Source organism: Diabrotica virgifera, chromosome 3 (genome assembly GCF_917563875.1).
Source record: "Diabrotica virgifera virgifera chromosome 3, PGI_DIABVI_V3a".
Taxonomy (NCBI): Eukaryota; Metazoa; Arthropoda; class Insecta; order Coleoptera; family Chrysomelidae; genus Diabrotica; species Diabrotica virgifera.
This window is the reverse complement of record NC_065445.1, coordinates 15497643-15519042: the sequence shown is the minus strand read 5'-3', so window position 1 is coordinate 15519042 and position 21400 is coordinate 15497643. Positions and strand designations below refer to the sequence as shown.

The 21400-nt window shown below is 34.9% G+C and overlaps 3 protein-coding genes across 3 annotated transcripts; 2 read left to right on the top strand and 1 right to left on the bottom strand.

Annotated features, from left to right (window-relative positions):
- Positions 1-92: 92 nt before the first annotated feature.
- Positions 93-4286, top strand: LOC114327152 (protein C12orf4 homolog). Its single transcript, XM_028275673.2, has one exon. It carries the CDS (start codon positions 351-353, stop codon positions 1908-1910), a length of 1560 nt encoding a protein of 519 aa, XP_028131474.1. The 5' UTR covers positions 93-350; the 3' UTR covers positions 1911-4286.
- On the bottom strand, positions 4272-4935 carry LOC114327150 (uncharacterized). The gene is made up of 2 exons (XM_050646211.1): positions 4926-4935; positions 4272-4798 (listed from the first exon to the last, which is right to left on the bottom strand). The coding sequence occupies exons 1-2, from the start codon at positions 4933-4935 to the stop codon at positions 4272-4274; spliced, it is 537 nt and encodes a 178-aa protein (XP_050502168.1).
- Positions 4936-8079: 3144 nt separating this feature from the next.
- On the top strand, positions 8080-8916 carry LOC126881741 (synapse-associated protein of 47 kDa-like). Its single transcript, XM_050646210.1, has one exon. The coding sequence runs from the start codon at positions 8080-8082 to the stop codon at positions 8914-8916; it is 837 nt and encodes a 278-aa protein (XP_050502167.1).
- The last annotated feature ends 12484 nt before the right edge of the window (positions 8917-21400 follow it).

Here is a 21400-nt window from a genome sequence, read left to right as displayed (position 1 = left end):
ATCACAAGTCACAAGGTTGTTGAAATGATATATTTTCAGTGATGTGGGAGGGTGTTTCTCTCCCACATCACTGTATATTTTCAATAGGGCTTTTCATCGATTGTCATCTGTTTCGAGCTTCTGTCATATATTGTAGAATTATTAATATACACGGAAACTTGAAACAAATGACTGCGAATGAAAATATGCCTAACATTTTTGCTGGTCCTGTTTGCATGTCCATGCTACCATTTGTTTTGACACATACCATATGATCAATGTGTCAAATTTTGAAAAGGTAACTCGGTACTCAGTCAGTTTCTCATTAATTTTATTGTAAAAACCGTAAAAACTCTTCTAGATAAATTAGAATGGAAAAATTACATCCAAAGAAGTCGTATATTTATATCAATACAAATTACGGAATTGAACAGAATGTGTCAATTCCTTGCGATGATCCTGTAAGTGAATTAGTCCACATTTTGATGATCAAACATAATCTTCCTGTTTATGTTGTAAACGAATTAACTGAAGATCTGGAACACTTCATTAAAGAAAGAAGTACAGAATATTTTAATGATGAATCCACCAACCTAATTAACGAGACAAGAGAAAACAAAATAAACCTGGAAGAAATTACTAAAGAATGGGAGAAAGTGTTAAAGGAAGAAATGGCTGAGTATGGTGAACGACGGTGCGCTTCAGATGATGAGCTATTCGCAACAGCTTATCACAAAATGGTTCATTCCCCAGCATTAGAAACTATGCTTCAGCTAGAACATATGTATTCAAAAACTGTTAGACAAAAGACAGAAGAAAAAAAGAGATCAGTTCAGAAATTATCCGAACAGCAGAGTCAAGAAATGAATAATGCTGTTGATAGGTTAGAAAAAGATATGACAGAAACAAAGATCAATGAATTAGTAGCAAGACATTATGAAACACATGCTTTACTTCAGGCGAAGTTGAGTAGTGAACTAGATACTTTAAAGGAAGCCCAGCGGAGAGAATATAGAGAGTGGTTAATGCAAATGCTTGAACAAAACCAAACGAATAGTTCCTTACCAACACCCAACTCTCCTCTAACACCTCCTGAAATGCCAATTTTGTCTAATAATGTGGAAAGAGAACAAGATGTGCCCATTTTAGAAGAAAGTTTTACTATTCATTTAGGTTCTCAATTAAAGCAGATGCACAATATTAGAATTTTATCAGCAAATGTAATGGATCTATGTGCAGTTGAAGATACTAAACAATCTTCTGAACCCAAACCACAATTACTACAGACAGCACTAGCACTTTACTCTAATGATTTATCAGGACTTGTTTTATTAGCTGATAATAAAATTGGTTCAAGATGGACACAAGAGTTTCAAGAAATCTGTCAAAAGTCTACAGAGTTTCATTTTCCTCATATAGAAGACCAGCTGGATAAGATATCAAATATAGCTCAGAAATATTTAAAAAGTGACCATAAGAGCGAGAGTCGAAATTCTAACAGTGAATTGCTTCAGCCTGGAGATTTTTACATTACGAGACACTCCAATTTAGCTCAAGTTCATGTAATTTTTCACATGGTGTCAGATGATAGTCTAAGAGGTAACGATATAAATAGTAGACACCCAGTGGTACTTGGTTTAAGAAATATTCTTAAAACTGCGTGTTCGAATGACATTACTTCCCTTACAATTCCTTTATTATTACAATATGAGATGACTGAGGACATGACAATTTCTTGGTGTGAAAAACGTGCAGAACTGGTTTTTAAATGTGTGAAAGGGTTTATGATAGAAATGGCCTCCTGGGGTGGGTCAGATCTAAAGAATTTACAGTTTATGGTACCCCAAGGCATATCCAGTCAAGTTTTTCAGTCACTTACAGAGATGCTTCCTAGAATTTTTAAAGTTTCCAATCCCAAAGTTTTACAATAGGTGAGCAAAATGTGCTGTATGTCTTTAAGTATTTCATCATTTTCATAAGTGGCTTGACAATCCGTTGTGGATCTTGGCCTGCTCGCAAAGAAGTTGTCACTCCTGTCGATTCCTGGCAACTTCCCTCAATCTTCTGACCCCTAGAATCAGAATCTTTAGTTCTTCTTCCACATCACCAATCCATCTTCTTTGTGGTCGTCCTCTACTTCTAGTGCCCTCTGGTTTTGAAGATATTAATCTCTTCATGTATTCATGATCTGACATCCTAGCAATGTGTCTAGCCCATCTAAGTCTGCAATTTAATGAATTTCATAATACATATTTGGATCGGTGTATAACTGATATAGTTCAAAGTCCTACGCCCTAGCCCATTTTCATTTACGACCTCAAAAATCTTACTAAGAATTTTTCTTTCAAAAATAATTCATCATTTTGAGATAAGGTCGTTTCAGCCTCATTATCCAAACCGGTCTTCAAGTATTTATCATCAGCTTCTACTCATTTGCCTTTCACAAACTTCAAAAATCTGTATTTTATTTTTTTACATATCTGGTTGGGAAAAGTGTGGAACCAAGCAAATATCTTTGAAACGAAAAGAACAATATTTATGAAACTTTGCATGCAAGTACAGTGATGCAAAAGACATCTGTTGCCATATTTTTTGTTACTACTCCACTTCCGATTTCACCGGAAATACCCTTAACTTATTTAATTTAAATGGGACACCCTGTATATTTTGGTGGATTTTAAAAGAACTTGTTATTTTTAATTCATACATACAAAATTTGGTGGAAAAAATTTGTTAAAAAGTGTCTGTAGATAATTTTTTGTATTAATACAACGTAGTAGGAAATAAATGAGTACCATCTATACTGTAGACTAGACTAAAATTGTTGTTTACATGCACTGCATGACTTATTTGAATTTAGTATTGGGACCGTGCAAGTTCGGCAAAGCGACCCCTATTTCTACGCTCTGTACTATTATTCGCACTTTTAATTATATTGGCCAATTATATTAGTCCTGGTTACTGGATAATTGTCAAGGCCATAGTCCAAAAAAAATAATAAGAAGAAAAAATAAGATTCAGGTTATGTTATGAAAACATCAACAATTGTATGTAGTAAATAAAATTAGTTATTAAAATGCAGTACTGCAAGCAAAATACAATTAATTAAATTTACCTTTATATAATAATTGCATATCATATCAATATTGTGGAGCAATATGTAATTTTTCTGCTTCATTGACAGAAGGTATGAAATATACGTCAATTTGACAATTTCAATTGACAATATGAATTATTTAAGATAGTTGCAATATTTCTCCGCGACTCGCGCAGGGTCGTTTCTCGTTTCCCTTTCCAAGTACTTGCACACCGCGAATAGTAGGTAAAACTGTAAACTTGAAATATTAATGATAATCAGTTATGGTGAAATTTCATTTTTTGGAAGTGAATTTTACAAATCAATGGATTGGACGTAGAGGATTCATAGAGTGGCCCGCTCGTTCTCCGGACCTCAATCTGTTACGATTCTTTACTTTGGGGTTATCTAAAATCACGTGTTTACGTTAGGCGACCAACATGCTTGCAGGATTTGAGACAAAGAATAATAATTGATGAATGTGAACTAATACGTGGAGAAATCTTGCAAAAAGTGACTCACGAATTTATTTATAGGCTTGCACGTTGTCAGGAGGTGAACAGCAAACATTTTCAACATTTGAAATTATTTTTTTTTATTTTTAATATCATATTGGTCTAACGTAAATAAATTAACCTATTTTTTAACTGTAAAGAGATTTACTTACTTCTTGTTTTAATAGTTTTTTCTTCCAAACTTAGTATGTGAATTAAAAATAACAAGTTCTTTTAAAATCTGCAAAAATATACAGGGTGTCCCATTTAAAGTAAATAAGTTAAGGGTATTTCCGGTGAAACCGGAAGTGGAGTAGTAACAAAAAATATGGCAGCAAATACCAAAGTTTCATAAATATCGTTCTTCTCGTTTCAAAGATATTTGCTTGGTTCCATACTTTATCCCAACTCTGTATAAGTATTGGGTTATAAGGTATAAGTGCCTAGATAAAAACTAATTCATGTACTGGATTTAAAATGAGAATATCTATAAATATATTTAAAACTATACAAAAATTAACTATAATTGTGTTTATAATTTTATACATTATTGCAATTATTATTTCCTTTCATTCATGTTATAAACGAAACATCTAATTTTTTCTATTAAATATTTATTTCAAATATATTATATTATTTTATGATTAGGTATATTTATAATACATTAAAAATGTACATATATATTATTGTAATTACATATATGTATACATTAATGAAATATATTATTTCTTAAAATGTTTTTGAACTATTTTCAGTATTTTTAGTGTATCTTCAGTAGACGAAATAATTTTATCAGCATTTGTATCAGCACAAGGCTTAGCAATTCTAAACAAAGCCGCATTCCCTTTCAAAGCCTTCATAGCATCTTCATCAGTTGTATCATCACCAACAAATATCACCTTGGCCTCTTTGTTCCAGTTCTTTCTGTATTTCTGCTCCAAAAGCAAGAGCGCCACGCTTCCCTTATTCCAATCAACTTTTGGTCTTGCCTCTACAGCCATATGTGCCTTTGAAGATTTGAAATTTGCTGCCTCTATAATTTTGGTAGCTTCTCTTTCCATTTCTTCCCTTAAGTGTGCTGGTGCTTCTCTAAAATGAAAAGTTAGACTGGCACCTTTGTTTTCTATCCAAGCACCTTCTCTTACCAGTTTTTCTTGTAACTTGGCTATTAGTTCTTTAACTTGGTCCTCGAAATTAGATGGAAGTTGGTGGTCGTATTTGGAACCGTCTGGATAGATGACTTCCAGTCCTATAACAAGTAAATATAAGAATAATGCTCTGAACAAAGGACAAGAAATATTAATTTCCGTTATAATGAAGTTTTAAAACGGTAATAAATCAAATTTAATACTTTTGAAAGAAAGACTGGATTATACTGGTACTCATTTGCGACAATGGGTATATGGAGAATAAGGTTCAACCACAAGTTATACCAATATTACAGAGAACCCTCTATAGCAAATTATGCAAAAATACAAAGATTGCGCTGGGCAGGTCACCTTATAAGAATGGATAACGACGGAACACCTGGTAGAATACTTAGCGGAACTATGGTGGGACGTCGGCCAGTAGGAACACCAAGGAAGAGGTGGATAGACGAAGTGAGAACTGATGCTAAAGAGATATTGAGATAACTGGAGGAGAGTAGCCAGATACAGAGATACTTGGAGGCAGATGCCGGGAGAGGCCAGGGCCCGACTTGGGCTGTATCGCCATAGGAGAGAATAAATCAAATGAACAGTTTTTCCTGACTGAACTCAGCCATGAGAGCCAGTCCAGTTTCACAAAAATCGCTTTTTTAATTGTAAATTTAAATTTTATTAAAAATGGAAACCAATTTATTTATTTAGTAACCATTTGATGAAAAATATACATATACAGTGAGGACGTTTGAGTTTGCATAAATTCATTATCTCGAGAATGGGCAAAATTGCAGAGAAATCCTCAGACAGGTCGATTTTTATTTTTAAATTAGGACTTTTTGGCATATATATATAATACTAGTGATGTCATCCATCTCTAATTCAATTCTGTATTCAGCAATATAAACAAAAACCTAATTATTTATACAGGGTGGCCAAAAAAAAATTTTAATTTACACAAAAAGAAGAATTTAAGCAATTTATTTAATTCAAAATACATTTTACTGCTGTCAGAAAAACAGGTAATAATGTTTATTTCACAAATAAACATTGCTTTTCACTTAAATTCAATGTTCAAACTGCTAAGAGACAGTTGGGTGGCAGTTATAGTAACATTGAATTTAAGCGAAAAACAAAGTTTATTTGTCAAATAATAGACCAGGAATAATCTGTAAAAAAACGTGTATTTTTGGATGTGAGAGGTGGCATTCGGATTTTGCAGATAAAGTTAGGTGACACCTTCAGTAATAATAATTGACTTATGCTCCTTCTCAAATATGCCCGGAACATTAATAAAAAAATTAAAATATTTCAAAATTTTTAACGGTTCGTTTTGTAACAAAGTCGTAAAGAAATAAAATCAAGATAATTGAATTTTGTATGATATACGACTGGTCAAAAATGTCTTAAGGTAGGTCCTATTACCTTTTCTGCAATATAGCAATAAATACAAAATAAGGGGGCAAAATACTCCTGTTGTTATTCGATGTTTCTTAACCACTTTCGTGGCACTTAGAACCTTAGTAATCCGCTTAGAAAATTCCTATAACTTACTTAAATGGTCTACCAAATTTCATTAAAATCGACCTAATAGATTTTGCATAATAAATTTGCAATATAAATGTTTTTAAAAAAGTTCAAATTTTTTAAAATCTTTCTGGATAAAAAGTAGATCATTTAGAAGTTGGCTAATTTTTTTACATATAAAGAGCTGCTCTACCTATCTAATACACTTTACAGAATTAAAATCGGATTATTTAAGGGGCCTCAGCAATGTTTTAAAATTACAAACAATTTTTTGGCTTATAAACAAATAGCTTTGTTTAATAATAAAAAAATTAATTTTTAGTAATGCAAATAATTAAAACCGGTATAATTTGACTTAAACTTTCAAATGCTGTCAGCAGAATTGCTATTTTATTTTTTAATCAAAACTTATTCTCGTTCAAAAATTGCAATTTTTAGATTTTTTGAATGTTCCACCGCGTTTATCTCGAAAACTATACATCCTACGAAAAAATTTGTAAGAACATTTTTTTGCTTAGAATTACCCAAGAAATACAAAAAACTGTTTTATTTTGCGAAAAATCGATGTTATGTAAATCCTCAAGTTCTTTGTTTATAACAATCTTATCGACATCCGGATCAACTGTAACCCAAAAAATTCGTGTTCTACGGGTCAAATTACATAAAAAACTTGGGTAAGTCCATCTAAATAAAGGAGCCCGTAGCACCCCCTCCCTAATTAAGCACCCGTAGCACTAATTTGTTTATAAGCCAAAAAATTGTTTAGAACTTTAAAACATTGCTGAGGCTGCTTAAATAATCCGATTTCAATTCTGTAAAGTGCATTAGATAGGTGGAGTGCTTCTTTATATGTAAAAAAATTGACAAATCTTTGTATGTTCTAGTTTTTGTTGTGCAAGATTTTAAAAATTTTTATTTTTTTAAAAAAGTTTAGATTGCAAAATTATTATGCAAAATCTAGTAAGTCAATTTTAATGAAATTTGGTGGACGGTTTTAGCACATTACAAAAATTTTCTAAGCGAATTAGAGGAATGTTCCAAGTGTAACCTAAGTGATGGAAAAACATTGAATAAGGACAGGCTTGTTTTGCCACCTTATTTTATATTTATTGCTATTTTGCAGCAAGGGTGTTAAATTAAGACATTTTTAACCAATCGTATCTGATAGAAAATATCTTTGTTTTATTCCTGTTCGACTTTGTTCCAAAATGAATCGTTTTAAAGTTATAAGCAAAGAAAGTCGAAAAAAACGAAATTTTTTGAAATTTTTAAATATTTTTTTTTTATTAATGTTCCGGGCATATTTGAGAAGGACCATAAGTCAATTATTATTAACGAAGTTATCACCTAAGTTTATCCGCAAAAATCCAAATGCCACCTCTCACATCCACCTAAAAACAGATCTTCCTGGTCTATAAACATTTCTTTCTGTTTTCTGAAAGCATTCAAATGTATTTTGAAATAAATGAATTACATACATTCTTCTTTTTGTATTAATTAATTTAATTCAAATAAAAAATGTTTGGACGTATAAAACAATTATGTTAACGTTTATATTACTGAATATAGAATTAAATAATCTTTCAAATGAGTTATCACACGACCCCTACTCTCATTTAAAAAAAATCATCGATTATGTCATCACGCCCAAATGGATGACGTCACTATTATTATATACATGTCAAAAAGTCCTAATTTAAAAATAAAAATCGACCTGTCTGAGGATTTCTCTTCAAATTTGCCCATTCTCGAGATAATAAATCTATGCAAGCTCAAACATCATCACTGTATGTAATAATTATGAAACAAAGTATTTACTGTCAGTTATATGACATAATCGTTTAACATCTACTTCATTATAATGTTTGGAGAGATAATAAGTAAAGTCTCATCTTGGGTTGAAAGTTTTAATAATGAAGAAGAAACTACTATTACAATCCCAGCAGAGGACAAAAGTGTAGAGTCACATCTTTTTCAAAATAATGAATTTCCCGGAGTATCAAAGTCGGAACAAACTGAAAATACTGAAAGCACACCTTCCGCTTCCAAAGAATCATCCACATCTGAACAAAACAGTAGATCAGAATCCGACTCTTGTATTAAGCCAAGTGAACATTATTCTGTGGACACCTTAGTTAGTCCTGAAGTGTTTAGTAACGCAATTTCTTCTGTAGTGATGGTAGTAAAAGATACAGTGTCAAAATTAAAAGAATCCGTTCTAAATAAAAACATGCTAAGTGAGTTCAATAAGGAACAGGATCGATTTATTCAAAATCAACAAGATGACTTAGCTTTACCTTTGCCCCCTTGGGTAGGGTGTCCCAATGAACACGTTTTAAAAGAAAACTGCCTTAGTTTATCCTCTGATCTCAGACATTTTCTGTGTAGCCCACCATCTAGTGTGGATTTTCAATTCAATTATAAAGCTTGTTACCCTACTGCATTGGCCGTTATGAACGAAGATCCCGATCTTGAAAAAATTCGTTATAAACTTGTACCTAAAGCGATATCAGAAGAAAATTTCTGGAGAAATTATTTTTATCGTGTGAATCTGCTATGCCAAGCAAATGAGGAGTTTGATAAATTAGATGAGGAAAAAACTTTATGTAATCCTGTAGTTGACACGAATCAGATTAGTACATCTCTTTTAGAAGATAACGGGGTTTCGGAGACCGATTTTGGTGTTGGATTAGACTGAAAATATTGCTGATTCAAAGTTATAACAATTTTGTAAAATATAGAAAAAGTTCTTTATATTTTTTAAATTTCATAGAATTGTTAATTTAATAGATATTATTTAAAAATTACAAAATAAACTTTTTTTCCTAGACTGCTGATTTCAGTACAGCAGTGCTACTTGTTACACAGCCCTAGTTGAGTGTGAACCTTCCCCACTCTATTTTGCTTCAGGCTTGCAGAAGGCTTTCCGCCTGTTTGCAGGTTACTGGTCATTTGTATGACCAGAAGTCGTGTATGGAAGTGAAACATGGATGTTAAAAAGAGAAGTAAATTCGGAAAGAGTAGATGGAAAAAGGTCTGTAACCTAAAAAAAGGGGAAAGATGCAATCGGAGGGAATCTGGGGAAAATGGGAGTGATACAATGGGAAATAGTGGCACAGGATCAGCAAACATGGAAGACAATTGGCGAGGAACCGCAAAGTGGGCGACGCCTGGTGGCGAATTTGAAAAGCATCAACTCAAGGAAAACATTGACTTTGCCATTAAATTGTGTACATATTTGCGGTCAGTTTATGTTGTAATTAACAATAATTTCGACTTAAAAAACTATTGCAGTGTTCCTCAGTATTCATTCCTATTATACTCTACGTAATGACCTAAATTAACCAATGCCAAATCACACATTTTCTTAATTTAACGTTTGTATTAAACGTAGTATTTTTTAATGTTTAAGCGACTGCAAAATTAAATAAATAAATAAAATGTAGTATATATTCTGTACATATAATGTACATTGTTATGCAAAGTATCCCGACCACTTCGTAATTTCCAGAACACAATTATTATAAAATAAATTCACCTACTTAGTTTCCAAGTTTCCAGTTTTTATTTAATTAAAAATTGTTATCTGTTGGTGTAAAATAAACTGTAGTGCACCTATTAATTAAATTAAAAACAAAATTAGAAATCCTAAGATAGATTAATAATTTTTAGAACGCTGTGTGATTATCGGGGGGCCAGATTTTTTTATGAAAAAAAGGTAAAAACAAATCAGTAGTTAGCATCAGATTTTAATGAATGCATACAGATTAAACATAATTTTGGGTCGTCTTTAACTTATAAGATGTCTTAGTTGCAAAACTTATACCCGATTTCACCAACGATACCTAAACAGTTGCCTTATTAAGTAATTCTTATCGATAGGATCTTCTTAAGTCAATACTTAGGAACAATCGCATTTCACAACTAAAAGAACTGCTTATCTAGGAAATGCTTACCTAGGTATTACCTAGGGTACGTTTGAACTATTTTTGATAAATAAAAATAAGAATAAGATGACATTTCCTTACTTTTTTGATTATTTGTCATTATTGTTTGTTTGCCAATTTGGTTTTATTCAGTTTTGTACTGTTTTAGTTATTGTAGTTAGTTATTTGTGCATTAAGTTTGTATATTATAATAAAATATAGTCTTGTATGTTATTTGTATATATACAGTGAAATGGAAGAAAAGAAAAGAGTTTTAAATTTCACATATGACGAAAAATTGAAGTTAGTGGAATTGTCATTAATGAAATAATTTTAAAATAAATAATATGTTGAAAATTGCTTTTTATTATTAATTTTTTAATGACACACTTTTAGTTATATCATGAATGGGTTTTTCAAACACAACACTAGTTTGTTAGGTAGTAGGTAGACTACATAATTTTGTCAACAGACCTGTAAAACTCCAAGGGATTTTCTATATTTTCCAACACATATTATATTAATAATATAAAATAAAATACAAAATTACAACTAATATACCTAATATTACAGAATAACAGAAAAATTAAGGTAAGAAGGCAATTATTGACAAACGTCACAAGTACATTAGTCAAAATTGTAAAAATATAACCTGACTGTCAACGATAAGTAATACCTAAAGTTTAGGGAGATCGAAATCCGTATCCTAACGTAAGGTAATGCTTAAGCGGTTTAGGCAATTCTTATCGTATGGTGAAATCCGTTTTAGAGTTAGGAAGTACCTAAACCCACTTAGGTAATTCTTAAATATTTAGGTAACGTTGGTGAAATCGGGCATCAGTGGTTACTTTGGCAAAACACTCCTGTAAATGATTTTAATTTAACGTTTTAGAACTGTGAATTCAAATGACAAAATGAATTGTTTTCCTAGAGTTGTCGTCCATCTTTGAAATTTTGAGCGCCCTATGTTGGAATTTAATTGTGCGAATAGTAAACATAGCAAATACTCACAGCGCCATTGATGATGATGAAAAACTAGAAAGTATCTATAATCCAAGTAATGAAGCTTAAAATCGGACAAAACCTCGCAATTTTTACAGAATGGATCGATTTGCTTGAAAATTTGAGAATAAGTAGTGGATAGTCCAAGGATCAAAATCTATATCATGCCGAGAGGCGCTACAAGATTTCTCAGACATAGTGACAAACATACGAAGTGAATTATAAAATACTTTAAATATTACTTATTATCTTATTCCCGAGGTAGACAAGTCCAAATACACAAAAATTATAATAACAGTTATTTATGATATAAATGTTAAAAGCACAATTTTAAGGCACGTATGTGAAAGATTCGCTTCGCTCATTTCTGCAATAATTCACATGAGTGCCTTAAAAATGTACTTTTTAACACTTATATCATACAATATTTTTTTCTACAAACGTCTTATATATCAACAATTATAATTTATTCATTCTCAATTACAGGACAATACCTACAAAAACTTTTACTTGAACTTGACTGACATTCCATTTTTATATTTTTCTTGACATTACATCAAAACTGCCTATACTGTCAATACGTAAATCATAACAACTATAGAATAACATCTACTTTTATTTTTGTATATTCTAACAAATTTTAATAGTTTTTTTTTCTACAAACGTATTAAAAATGCAATTGCTTTTTCAAATTGCGCAAGTTGTATTATTAATATTACTGTTAATAAATGAAATATAAATATTTTGACGTTTCACAATTTGACAATTCACTTTTAACTGCAGTGCCTTAAAATTTTTAAAGCACTGGTGCTTTAAAGTAGCATTTTTAACGCTCCTATGGAGTGCTATAAATTGCATTTTTAACACTTTTATAGAAAAATATATTTAAAAACACTAATATATCCTTTCCACACCTTTTCTGGACTGATACATACATAAATTAAAACATTTAGTAACGAACTCCTTATTGTCTGTGTGCGCATGCGCGCAGATTAATAAAATTTCACCCTCAATCGCGCCTAAAGAAGTATAACTTCAAAAATGTTCTATACATTTTTTTGATAAAATCGATAGTTTTCGATTTATTCGCTATCGAAAGATATCGAAAAAATCAATGTTTTTAATAAGTTTTCTATTAATAACTCCAAAAGTTTTCGTTTTATCAAAACAACTTAACAAAAATGTACCTTTTAAAAAAATAAACAAAACCAATTTTTTAAATTTTCTTTAGGACCAACAGTAATCGAGCTATACTTTATTATATGTTGGCTCTTCTTCGTTAAATGCTAAATATTGTAGTTCCAAAGTCAAAAGACGGGAAAACTATGCATTTTTCGAGGAAAACTTGTTCAAACTAATTTAAAGGACTTAAAAATATCTATCACCAGAAATTAAAAAAAGTCTCTACCTCAAAAATTAAGTGACTTATATGAAAAGAACCCCATTTCCCCAGTCCCCATTTTTTTTCAGCGAAACAGTGATCGCAAGCAACCGTCTAATCAGTGGCGGCTCGTGATTTTTACAATAGGGGAGGCTATACCTAACTGTAAAATATCTAGACAAATTTGCACTAGCAAAAAAATGCGACAAAAAATATAATTTAAGGCCCCATTTTTTTACCATTTTTTATTTACATTTCATAATATCATCCTAATTCATAATTTCATGATATTGTTACGTTTTTAGGAAATATTACGCGAATTGACTTTTAATTATTATTAAATAAATAAAAGACTTACTTGAAATTGTTTATTTATAACACTTACAATTAACACTTATTTAACAACAATATCTAATTTATTTTACACTTTCTAACATTTAATTTATTTACAAATACGACTTATCTACTTTAAAAATACATACATTTTGAGCAACCCGATCAAACAATAAAACAATATATCGCGTCGAATATATTAACTGACTCCTAATTCTAAAAATGTCTGTTTATATAGTTACATACAATTTCTACTGATTTCCAGAAACATCAAAAAAAGGTAAACATTATTTGGAAAGCAATTGTTATGTTGAAATGGAATATACCAGAAAAGGATGGAACATCATAAATCAAATTAGGTAGACACGCTTCTCTCACCCGCAGACAGTTCGTCGCGACAGCTTCTGTTGTGGACAGAGCCGGCCTGGGACCGTGACATTGCCCCCTCCTCAAAAGATGGTTCCTCCTGGAACCTTGTCGGGACTGGAACTGGATGCTGGTATCTGCAACTGGACCCTCTTTTACAACTCCCAGTTGTATAAAAGTGACAGGGGACGGTCTTCGCTCCGCACCAGTAACTATGCGGATTGCAACAGACTAACACCCGGACCTCGGTGTCTTTAAAAATTTCTTCTACCATATTTCGGATAACTCTCCAGTCTAATTGGCGGCATTCTAACTTTGGCATGGCTAACTTTTGCACGTCGGACTCCAACACGTGCTCTCTCAATTGAATTAATGCATCCCATACATCTTGGTAGGTAGGTTGGTCATGGACAGTGTCTTTTGTTACCAAATAGAATAGGTAACGTGATGCATCTTGGAGTTTCAATGCTTTGCCAGGAGCTGGCAGTTGGCATTGAAGTTCTGCAACTCGACCAAACTTCCTTCGGAAGGCGAATGCCAACCCTCGTGCGTCTTTGATACTGGCCGGGATGGTATGGGCCAGTGAATAGTCATCGGGAAGTGCGAGTAGATCTCGCTTTTCTTCATTGGTAACACCATGTCTTGCTTTACCGGTACCTCCGTAGACACCCATGAACTCTTCAAAGGTAAGGTCAGGTATTTCTCGAACTTGGTTGACTTCCACTTCTTCATCTACGTCGTGGTCTCCCTCGTACGGCGCCAACCGGTTATGGTGGACTATCATCGGCTTTCCCCTAGGAATCTTGCTTATTCGGTAGATAACGTCATTGATTTTCTTGACAATGAGGTACGGACCTTCCCAGAACTGCTGCAACTTGGGAGAGCAACCTGTTCGCTTCTTTGGATTATAAAGCCAGACTTTGTCGTTCTCCTTGAAACATCCCCTCTCGGCTTGGGTATCGTATCGTTTCTTCATTCGGTCGCTAGCGATATGAAGATTAGAACGGACCAACTCATGTATATCGTCCATTCTTCTTCGCAATTCATTCACGTAATCCTCACCAGCAACATCTTCTCCAGGTCGACATCCAAACTCTAGATCACAGGGTAGACGCATCTCACGTCCAAATAGGACTTTTGCTGGTGTTTCGCCAGTTGATTCATTAACAGCAGATCTATAGGCCATTGCGAAGAACGGAAGGTACTGGTCCCAGTCTCGTTGATGATTGGACACCATCTTTGTCAAATACTTGCCAACTGTCCTATTCATACGCTCCACCATTCCATCCGATTGCGGGTGATAGGCCGTGGTTCTTGTCTTCTTCATGCCTAGTTTATCACAGATTCCTTGAAATAGATCGCTCTCAAAGTTCCTTCCTTGGTCACTATGGATCTCCAGAGGTACTCCAAATCGGCTGATGCAGTCTTTGATTAACACATCTGCAATAGTGGCGGCCTTCTGGTCTGGAATTGCGAAGATCTCGTCCCACTTCGTGAAGTAATCCATTACCACCAACATGTATTTGCATCCATTGTCACTTTCTGGAAATGGCCCGGCAATATCCAAAGCTATTCTTTCAAACGGACTTCCAACATTGTACTGTCTCATAGGAGCCTTTCTTTTCCGGTAGGGCCCGTTACTTGTAGCACAGGTAGTACATTTCTTACACCAGTCCTTCACATCGTCGGAACTCTTCATCCAATAAAATCGTTCCCGAATTCTCTGAAGGGTCTTCTTTACACCAAAATGCCCTCCTGATGGACTGTCGTGTAACTGACGAAGTACTTCGGCTACCCTGCTCTTTGGAATCACCAACTGTGTTCTCCTCACCGAACCATCATCATTTTCTATTACTCGTTTAAGCAAGCTGTCTTCCAAGATAAATGAGTCCCACTGGGCCCAATACGTCTTAACTACTGAGCCTAGGCTTGATATTTCTTGCCAAGATGGTCGACGATTTTCTTCTTTCCATTTTCGAATCTTCTGTAAAACTGGATCTTTTTCTTGTTCTTCCTTGATCTTGGTAGGCGTCCACTCGTCGTTGACCACTGTTGTTCTTAGTACTGCTGCTTCCTTCGACTCTGTTTTGTTGCAATGGGAACATTCTGCTGGACACGGTCTTCTAGATAGAGAATCAGCGTTTCTGTGGCTAACTCCGGCCCGATGCTCGATCTTGAAATCATATTCTTGAAGTCGTTCAATCCATCTGGCTATCTGACCCTCTGGATTCTTAAACTGCATTAACCATTTAAGGGCGGCATGGTCGGTTCGGATTAGAAACTTCCTTCCGTAGAGGTATTGATAGAAGTGTTCCACTGATTTTACTACTGCTAGAAGTTCTCTTCTCGTGACGCAATAATTTCGTTCAGGTTTTGAAAGCACTTTACTAAAATATCCAAGGACTCGTTCCTGTCATCCTTGGATCTGCGACAGCACTCCTCCAATTCCCACATTGCTTGCATCCGTATCTAAGATGAACTCTCCTTCTGGCAGTGGATACCCTAATATTGGCGCTGTAATTAAATGCCTCTTCAAAGTTTCAAAGGCCGTTTGGCAGTCTCCATCCCAGCAATAATCCCTTGCTTCCTCTGTAAGTCGCGTTAATGGCTTAGCAATATCTGCAAACTTCTTAATGAATCTCCGGTAGTAAGTACATAGTCCCAGAAAACTTCTCACTTGATGTTTATCAGTTGGTTCAGGCCATTCCTTAATGGAATCGATTTTTCCTTTATCCACCGCCACTCCTTCTTTGCTGACTATATGGCCTAAATAATTGACTTTACTTTGAAATAGCTGGCATTTCTTGGGGTTTAACATTAACTGGGCAGCTTTAAGTCGATTAAAAACGTCTTCTAAATTCTTCAGGTGGTCTTCAAACGTCTCCCCCAAAACGATTATGTCGTCTAAATACACCAGGCACGTCTTCCAAGATAACCCTCTCAACACATTTTCCATAAGCCTTTCAAATGTCGCAGGAGCATTACAGAGTCCAAACGGCATAACGTTGAATTCCCATAATCCAGATCCTGTCGTGAAGGCCGTCTTCTCCTTGTCCACTGGATCCATTTCTACCTGCCAATATCCAGACTTCAAGTCCAACGTAGAAAACAATTTACTTCCAGCCAATGTGTCCAACGTGTCGTCGATCCGAGGCAGAGGATAACTATCTTTCTTGGTAACATTATTCAACAAACGGTAGTCCACACAGAACCTCGTGGTTCCATCTTTCTTCTTGACCAGGACCACTGGAGAGACCCATGGGCTCGTAGAAGGTTCTATCACCCCGTCTTTCCTCATTTCTTGAACAATCCTTTCAGCTTCCTCTCTCTTCGCCTGTGGTAATCGTCGTGCTGTTTGACGAATTGGCCTAGCGGTACCAGTGTCAATTTTATGTTTGACAACTGTCGTTCTTCCTGTCTTTCCTCCTTTCGGTACGAATATGTCACGATATTGCCGAAGAAATTCCCTTAATTTCCTTTTCTCCACTTGATTTAGAGATTGGCCTGCAACTGCAACCATTTGGTCGAACTTGTCGTTGGAATTATCTGATGTTGTTGTCTGACGGATTATGGACGTCACGGGTACACAAGTTCCTACTTTTGTCTCCTTCTTGATGGTCACTGGGTAGTCATTGACATTAATCAATCTCACGGGAATTTCTTTAGCAGAAGTAACCAATTCCTTTCCAATTATGATTCCTCGGCCAACCTCCTCGTCGTGGTTCCATGGCTCCATCATAACAGGTGTTCCTTCTTCCACAATTCCCTGTAGCCGCGCTACGATGATCGTTTCACTCCTCGCAGGCACAACTGTATCTTCTTTAATGGCTTCTAGCACAGTGCTGTCATCGTGTGGATGAAGAAATACCTCCTCGTTGCCAACTTTGATTACCCTATTCTTAAAATCCAATTGAAATCCATGCAAATTCATTACGTCCATTCCTAATATAACATCTTCTTCGATGTCTGCAACTATGACAGTATGGACGAACTTTTCTGCTCCAATCCCTAATTGTATCTGGATTTCTCCATGGGTGTTGGCGTTTTCACCTGTGGCAGTCCGCAGTCGCAACCTCGTTGGTAAGAGTTTTTTACGGCTGTTTAAAACTGACGGTCGTATAATGGTCCTGGTCGCTCCGGTATCCACCAACAATGTATACTTTTTACCATTTATTTCTCCATCCACATATACACTATCTTCACGACATTTCAAAGAAGCTATTAGTATGAGAGGGTCTTTGGAAAAGTTGCGGGTCGAAGCTGCCCCCCTAAGGCCGACCCGTTCTAGTTTTCCTGCTGGTGAGTCTCTTGATTGTTATTGTACCTAGGGTACTTACATGAACCCCGTACGTGTCCCATTTCACCACAGTTCCAGCACCTTATGGTCTTCGTTTTCCTGGATGCAATGTCTTTCATCATATTAACAAGCTGGTCAAGTTTGTCCTCATCCTGTTCCTCTTTCACAGTCCTCACTTTACTGTACCCACCAGAGGCCTGGGTAGCTGATTCGTATTCGAGGGCGGCAGACAAGACATCGACCAGCGTCTTGTGACGAGCTAATCGCAGTGTTCTTTGCATTTCATGATCACGAAGGCCATCAATAAATGTTTGAACAGCCAACTTTTCCATCATGTCTTCGGGAGCTGTTGGATATGCATATCGTACCAACCTGGCAATATCGACCTCGTATTCTTGAAGAGCTTCATCTTTCTTTTGTCTTCGATTTTTAAACTGCGACTGATAGACATGCTCTAAATGTTCGTGCCCGTATCGCATATTCAGTCTCTTTTTAAGCTGCTCGAAGTCATCTGTCTCCTCTACGGCTATGGTCTGGAGGACATCCAAAGCGTCGCCTCGAAGAGCAATAGTGAGGTTTACAGCTTTTTCTTTTTCGGACCATCCGTTCGCTCTGGCCGCCGATTCGAACTGTTTCATGTAGTTGTTCCATGATGACTTTCCGTCGAAATTTGGCACCTTAACACGAGCATGACCTACACTCCCTTCAACTATCGACCGTGGCTCCAATTTGTATTTGGTTTCATCATCTTTAATATCTGTTAAGATGGGTTCCATCACTTTGTCTACTTTTTCCGTTTCCTCCATTTTCTTTTCTATTTCCTTGATCTTTTCTTCAAAAGTAGATTTTAGGGATGATATCTTGTCATCAAAATCGGAGGTAACTTTAGAGATGCTAGCAGAGATCTCGTTAGTCATCTTGCTTTCAAGGGATGAAATATCACCCGAAACTTTCGAAATGTCACTAGAAACTTTTTTTTCTAATGATGTAATGTCTCCGGAAACTTTGTTCTCTAACGATGCAATGTCTGTCGAAACTTGGGAGATTTCACTAGAGACTTTGTTCTCTAACGATGTAATCTCTGTTGAAACTTTGTTCTCCAACGATGTAATGTCTGTCGAAACCTTCGAAATCGACGAGATCACAGCAGCATGCTTGTCTTCAAACAAATAGGTTTCTGGATCTTGACCCTCTTCTTGAAGAGCGTTCTTTAGACGTTCGACTAGATCAGCCTTTTTCCCAGTAGTGTCCATGTCTCTCTCTTCTAACTGGTTGCGGAGCTCCTTAACGATCAATTCAGTGATTTTCTTATGTTGTGAAGACATTGTCACACACTTTATTTATTACGATTTATATTTTATTTATTTTTAAAAGTTCCACACTCTATTTAAACCGAAAATTTACGTTAAATTTATGTATTTCAAGTATCCTCACTTCTGCACCATTTTGTTACGTTTTTAGGAAATATTACGCGAATTGACTTTTAATTATTATTAAATAAATAAAAGACTTACTTGAAATTGTTTATTTATAACACTTATAATTAACACTTATTTAACAACAATATCTAATTTATTTTACACTTTCTAACATTTAATTTATTTACAAATACGACTTATCTACTTTAAAAATACATACATTTCAGCAACCCGATCAAACAATAAAACAATATATCGCGTCGAATATATTAACTGACTCCTAATTCTAAAAATGTCTGTTTATATAGTTACATACAATTTCTACTGATTTCCAGAAACATCAAAAAAAGGTAAACATTATTTGGAAAGCAATTGTTATGTTGAAATGGAATATACCAGAAAAGGATGGAACATCATAAATCAAATTAGGTAGACACGCTTCTCTCACCCGCAGACAGTTCGTCGCGACAGCTTCTGTTGTGGACAGAGCCGGCCTGGGACCGTGACAATATCATATCATTTTAAAAATAGTTAGTCTAATTGTAAAAGTTTAATACCAAAGTTTGTGTCGTTTATTTGTTAACAATTCCATCTATTTGTAAATATATACCTCGCATATCAAAATAAATACAGATTTGAAGTTTTGCAGTCCATACATAATGAAGCTTCAAATTTTTTAAGATACTCAACTGAATTTTTTAATTCTAAACGCGGCCTACTGCGAATTCAAAACACCATAAATTATCGATATTTTGCTTCGAGTTGGAGATATATCGGAAAAAGTTATTTGAGCAAGTTGTTCTAAATATTATTATAACCCCACATACCAAATTTCATAACAAAATTCTCACTTTTAGATTTTTCATTATTTTTAGTCAGGACCCTAAAATTCGTTGTCCTGAGACGCACGCAACCACGCAACGGAGCCGAGAAGCTATTCTGCCTCCCTTGGTATATCTCCGGGCAGCGTGTGATGGCACCGTAGATGCCACTGTTAGGAGACCGGGTCTCCTTAAAGGCCTGCTGCGCTGCACGGAGCATTAGCAAAGGAGACTGCTGGGCTTCTCGGCTCCGTGCTCCGTTCATGCATCTCGGGATAACCCAGGGTCCTGCCTACAATAATATGTAATAAAACTGAGACGCGATCATGCATTCTAATGCTATGCTCCGTACGTATGGATAATTAGTGATAATATGGAATTTACACGTTGTATAATAGTGAGAGTGCTTGTTATTTTCGCGATTCATGATAAACAAAACAGTGTAGAGTGTGTAAAAAATTTATGGGGAGGCTGAGCCTCCCTTGCCTCCTCTGACGAGCCGCCACTGCGTCTAATCACCACCTTAATTAAAATTAGTCATTAACCTTATTTGGTCTTTTTTACTTATGTATTATTAATAGGTTCTAGAAGTTTGACCGGCTTAGAATGATTAGTTTTTAAAAAACTGGAATTAAAAGCGAATAACGAATTTGTGTAGTTTGGTAAAAATGCCATTTTCTTCAGAATAGAAAGATTAGCGTCAGAGATACGAAAAAATGTTTCAATATAAAATTCTAGGTTATTTAATTCCCAAGAATTTGGTTTGAAAAAAAAAATTTCTACGGCAAATATTGAGTGAATCGTAATATCGAAAAACATTGATTTTTTCTATACAAAACACTTTCGATAGAGAATAAATCGAAAACTATTAATTTTATCAAAAAAATGTATAGAACAGTTTTTGCTTAGAATGAATGTTTTTATCAAATTTTGCGGTCAAAATGTAATAAAAAAATTTCACCCTCTAGATGGAGTGGCAACCACATCCATGGTAAAAGCACTTTTCGGAATCATATAGATTTTGATCCTTGGTCTATCCACTACTTATTCTCAAATTTTCAAGCAAATCGATCCATTCTCTAAAAATTGCGAGGTGAAAAGCTTCGGTTCCTGGACTACTACCTGAGACATGACTATAACAATATTGGAACTATCAACTAGAGAACATACTAGATTATATTTTCATCATATAGACTATAGACCAATAAGCCTACTTCCAATATTATCCAAAATACTTAATAGATTTTCTCTCTATCGCCTTTCCTCCTTATGGAGTATTGGGCGCTCTTGCGTTTCTTAGCCACTTAAGAGATTACTGTTACAAAAAATTAACTCAGACCCCAATGGATACCCAACCACCAATTTGGCTTTCAGAAAGAACACTGAACGATACAGCAGATTCAAATATTAGTATACACAATAAGTTCTGCAATGGAAAGCAAACAGTACTGCACAGCTGCCTTTCTAGACGTTAATCAAGCCTTTGACAAGGTTTGGCATACAGGCCCGATTTTCAAAATCAAGAAATATTTCCCATCACCTAATTTTCCTATAAAAGGTGTCCCACAGGGCAGTGTTGTTGCACCAATATTATACCTGTTATACACAGCCAATTTACCCTCCATATAATGAAACCAT

Coding starts and splice junctions, on each gene's coding strand:
- LOC114327152 (XM_028275673.2), top strand. CDS start 351: ATGGAAAAATTACATCCAAAGAAGTCGTATATTTATATCAATACAAAT.
- LOC126881741 (XM_050646210.1), top strand. CDS start 8,080: ATGTTTGGAGAGATAATAAGTAAAGTCTCATCTTGGGTTGAAAGTTTT.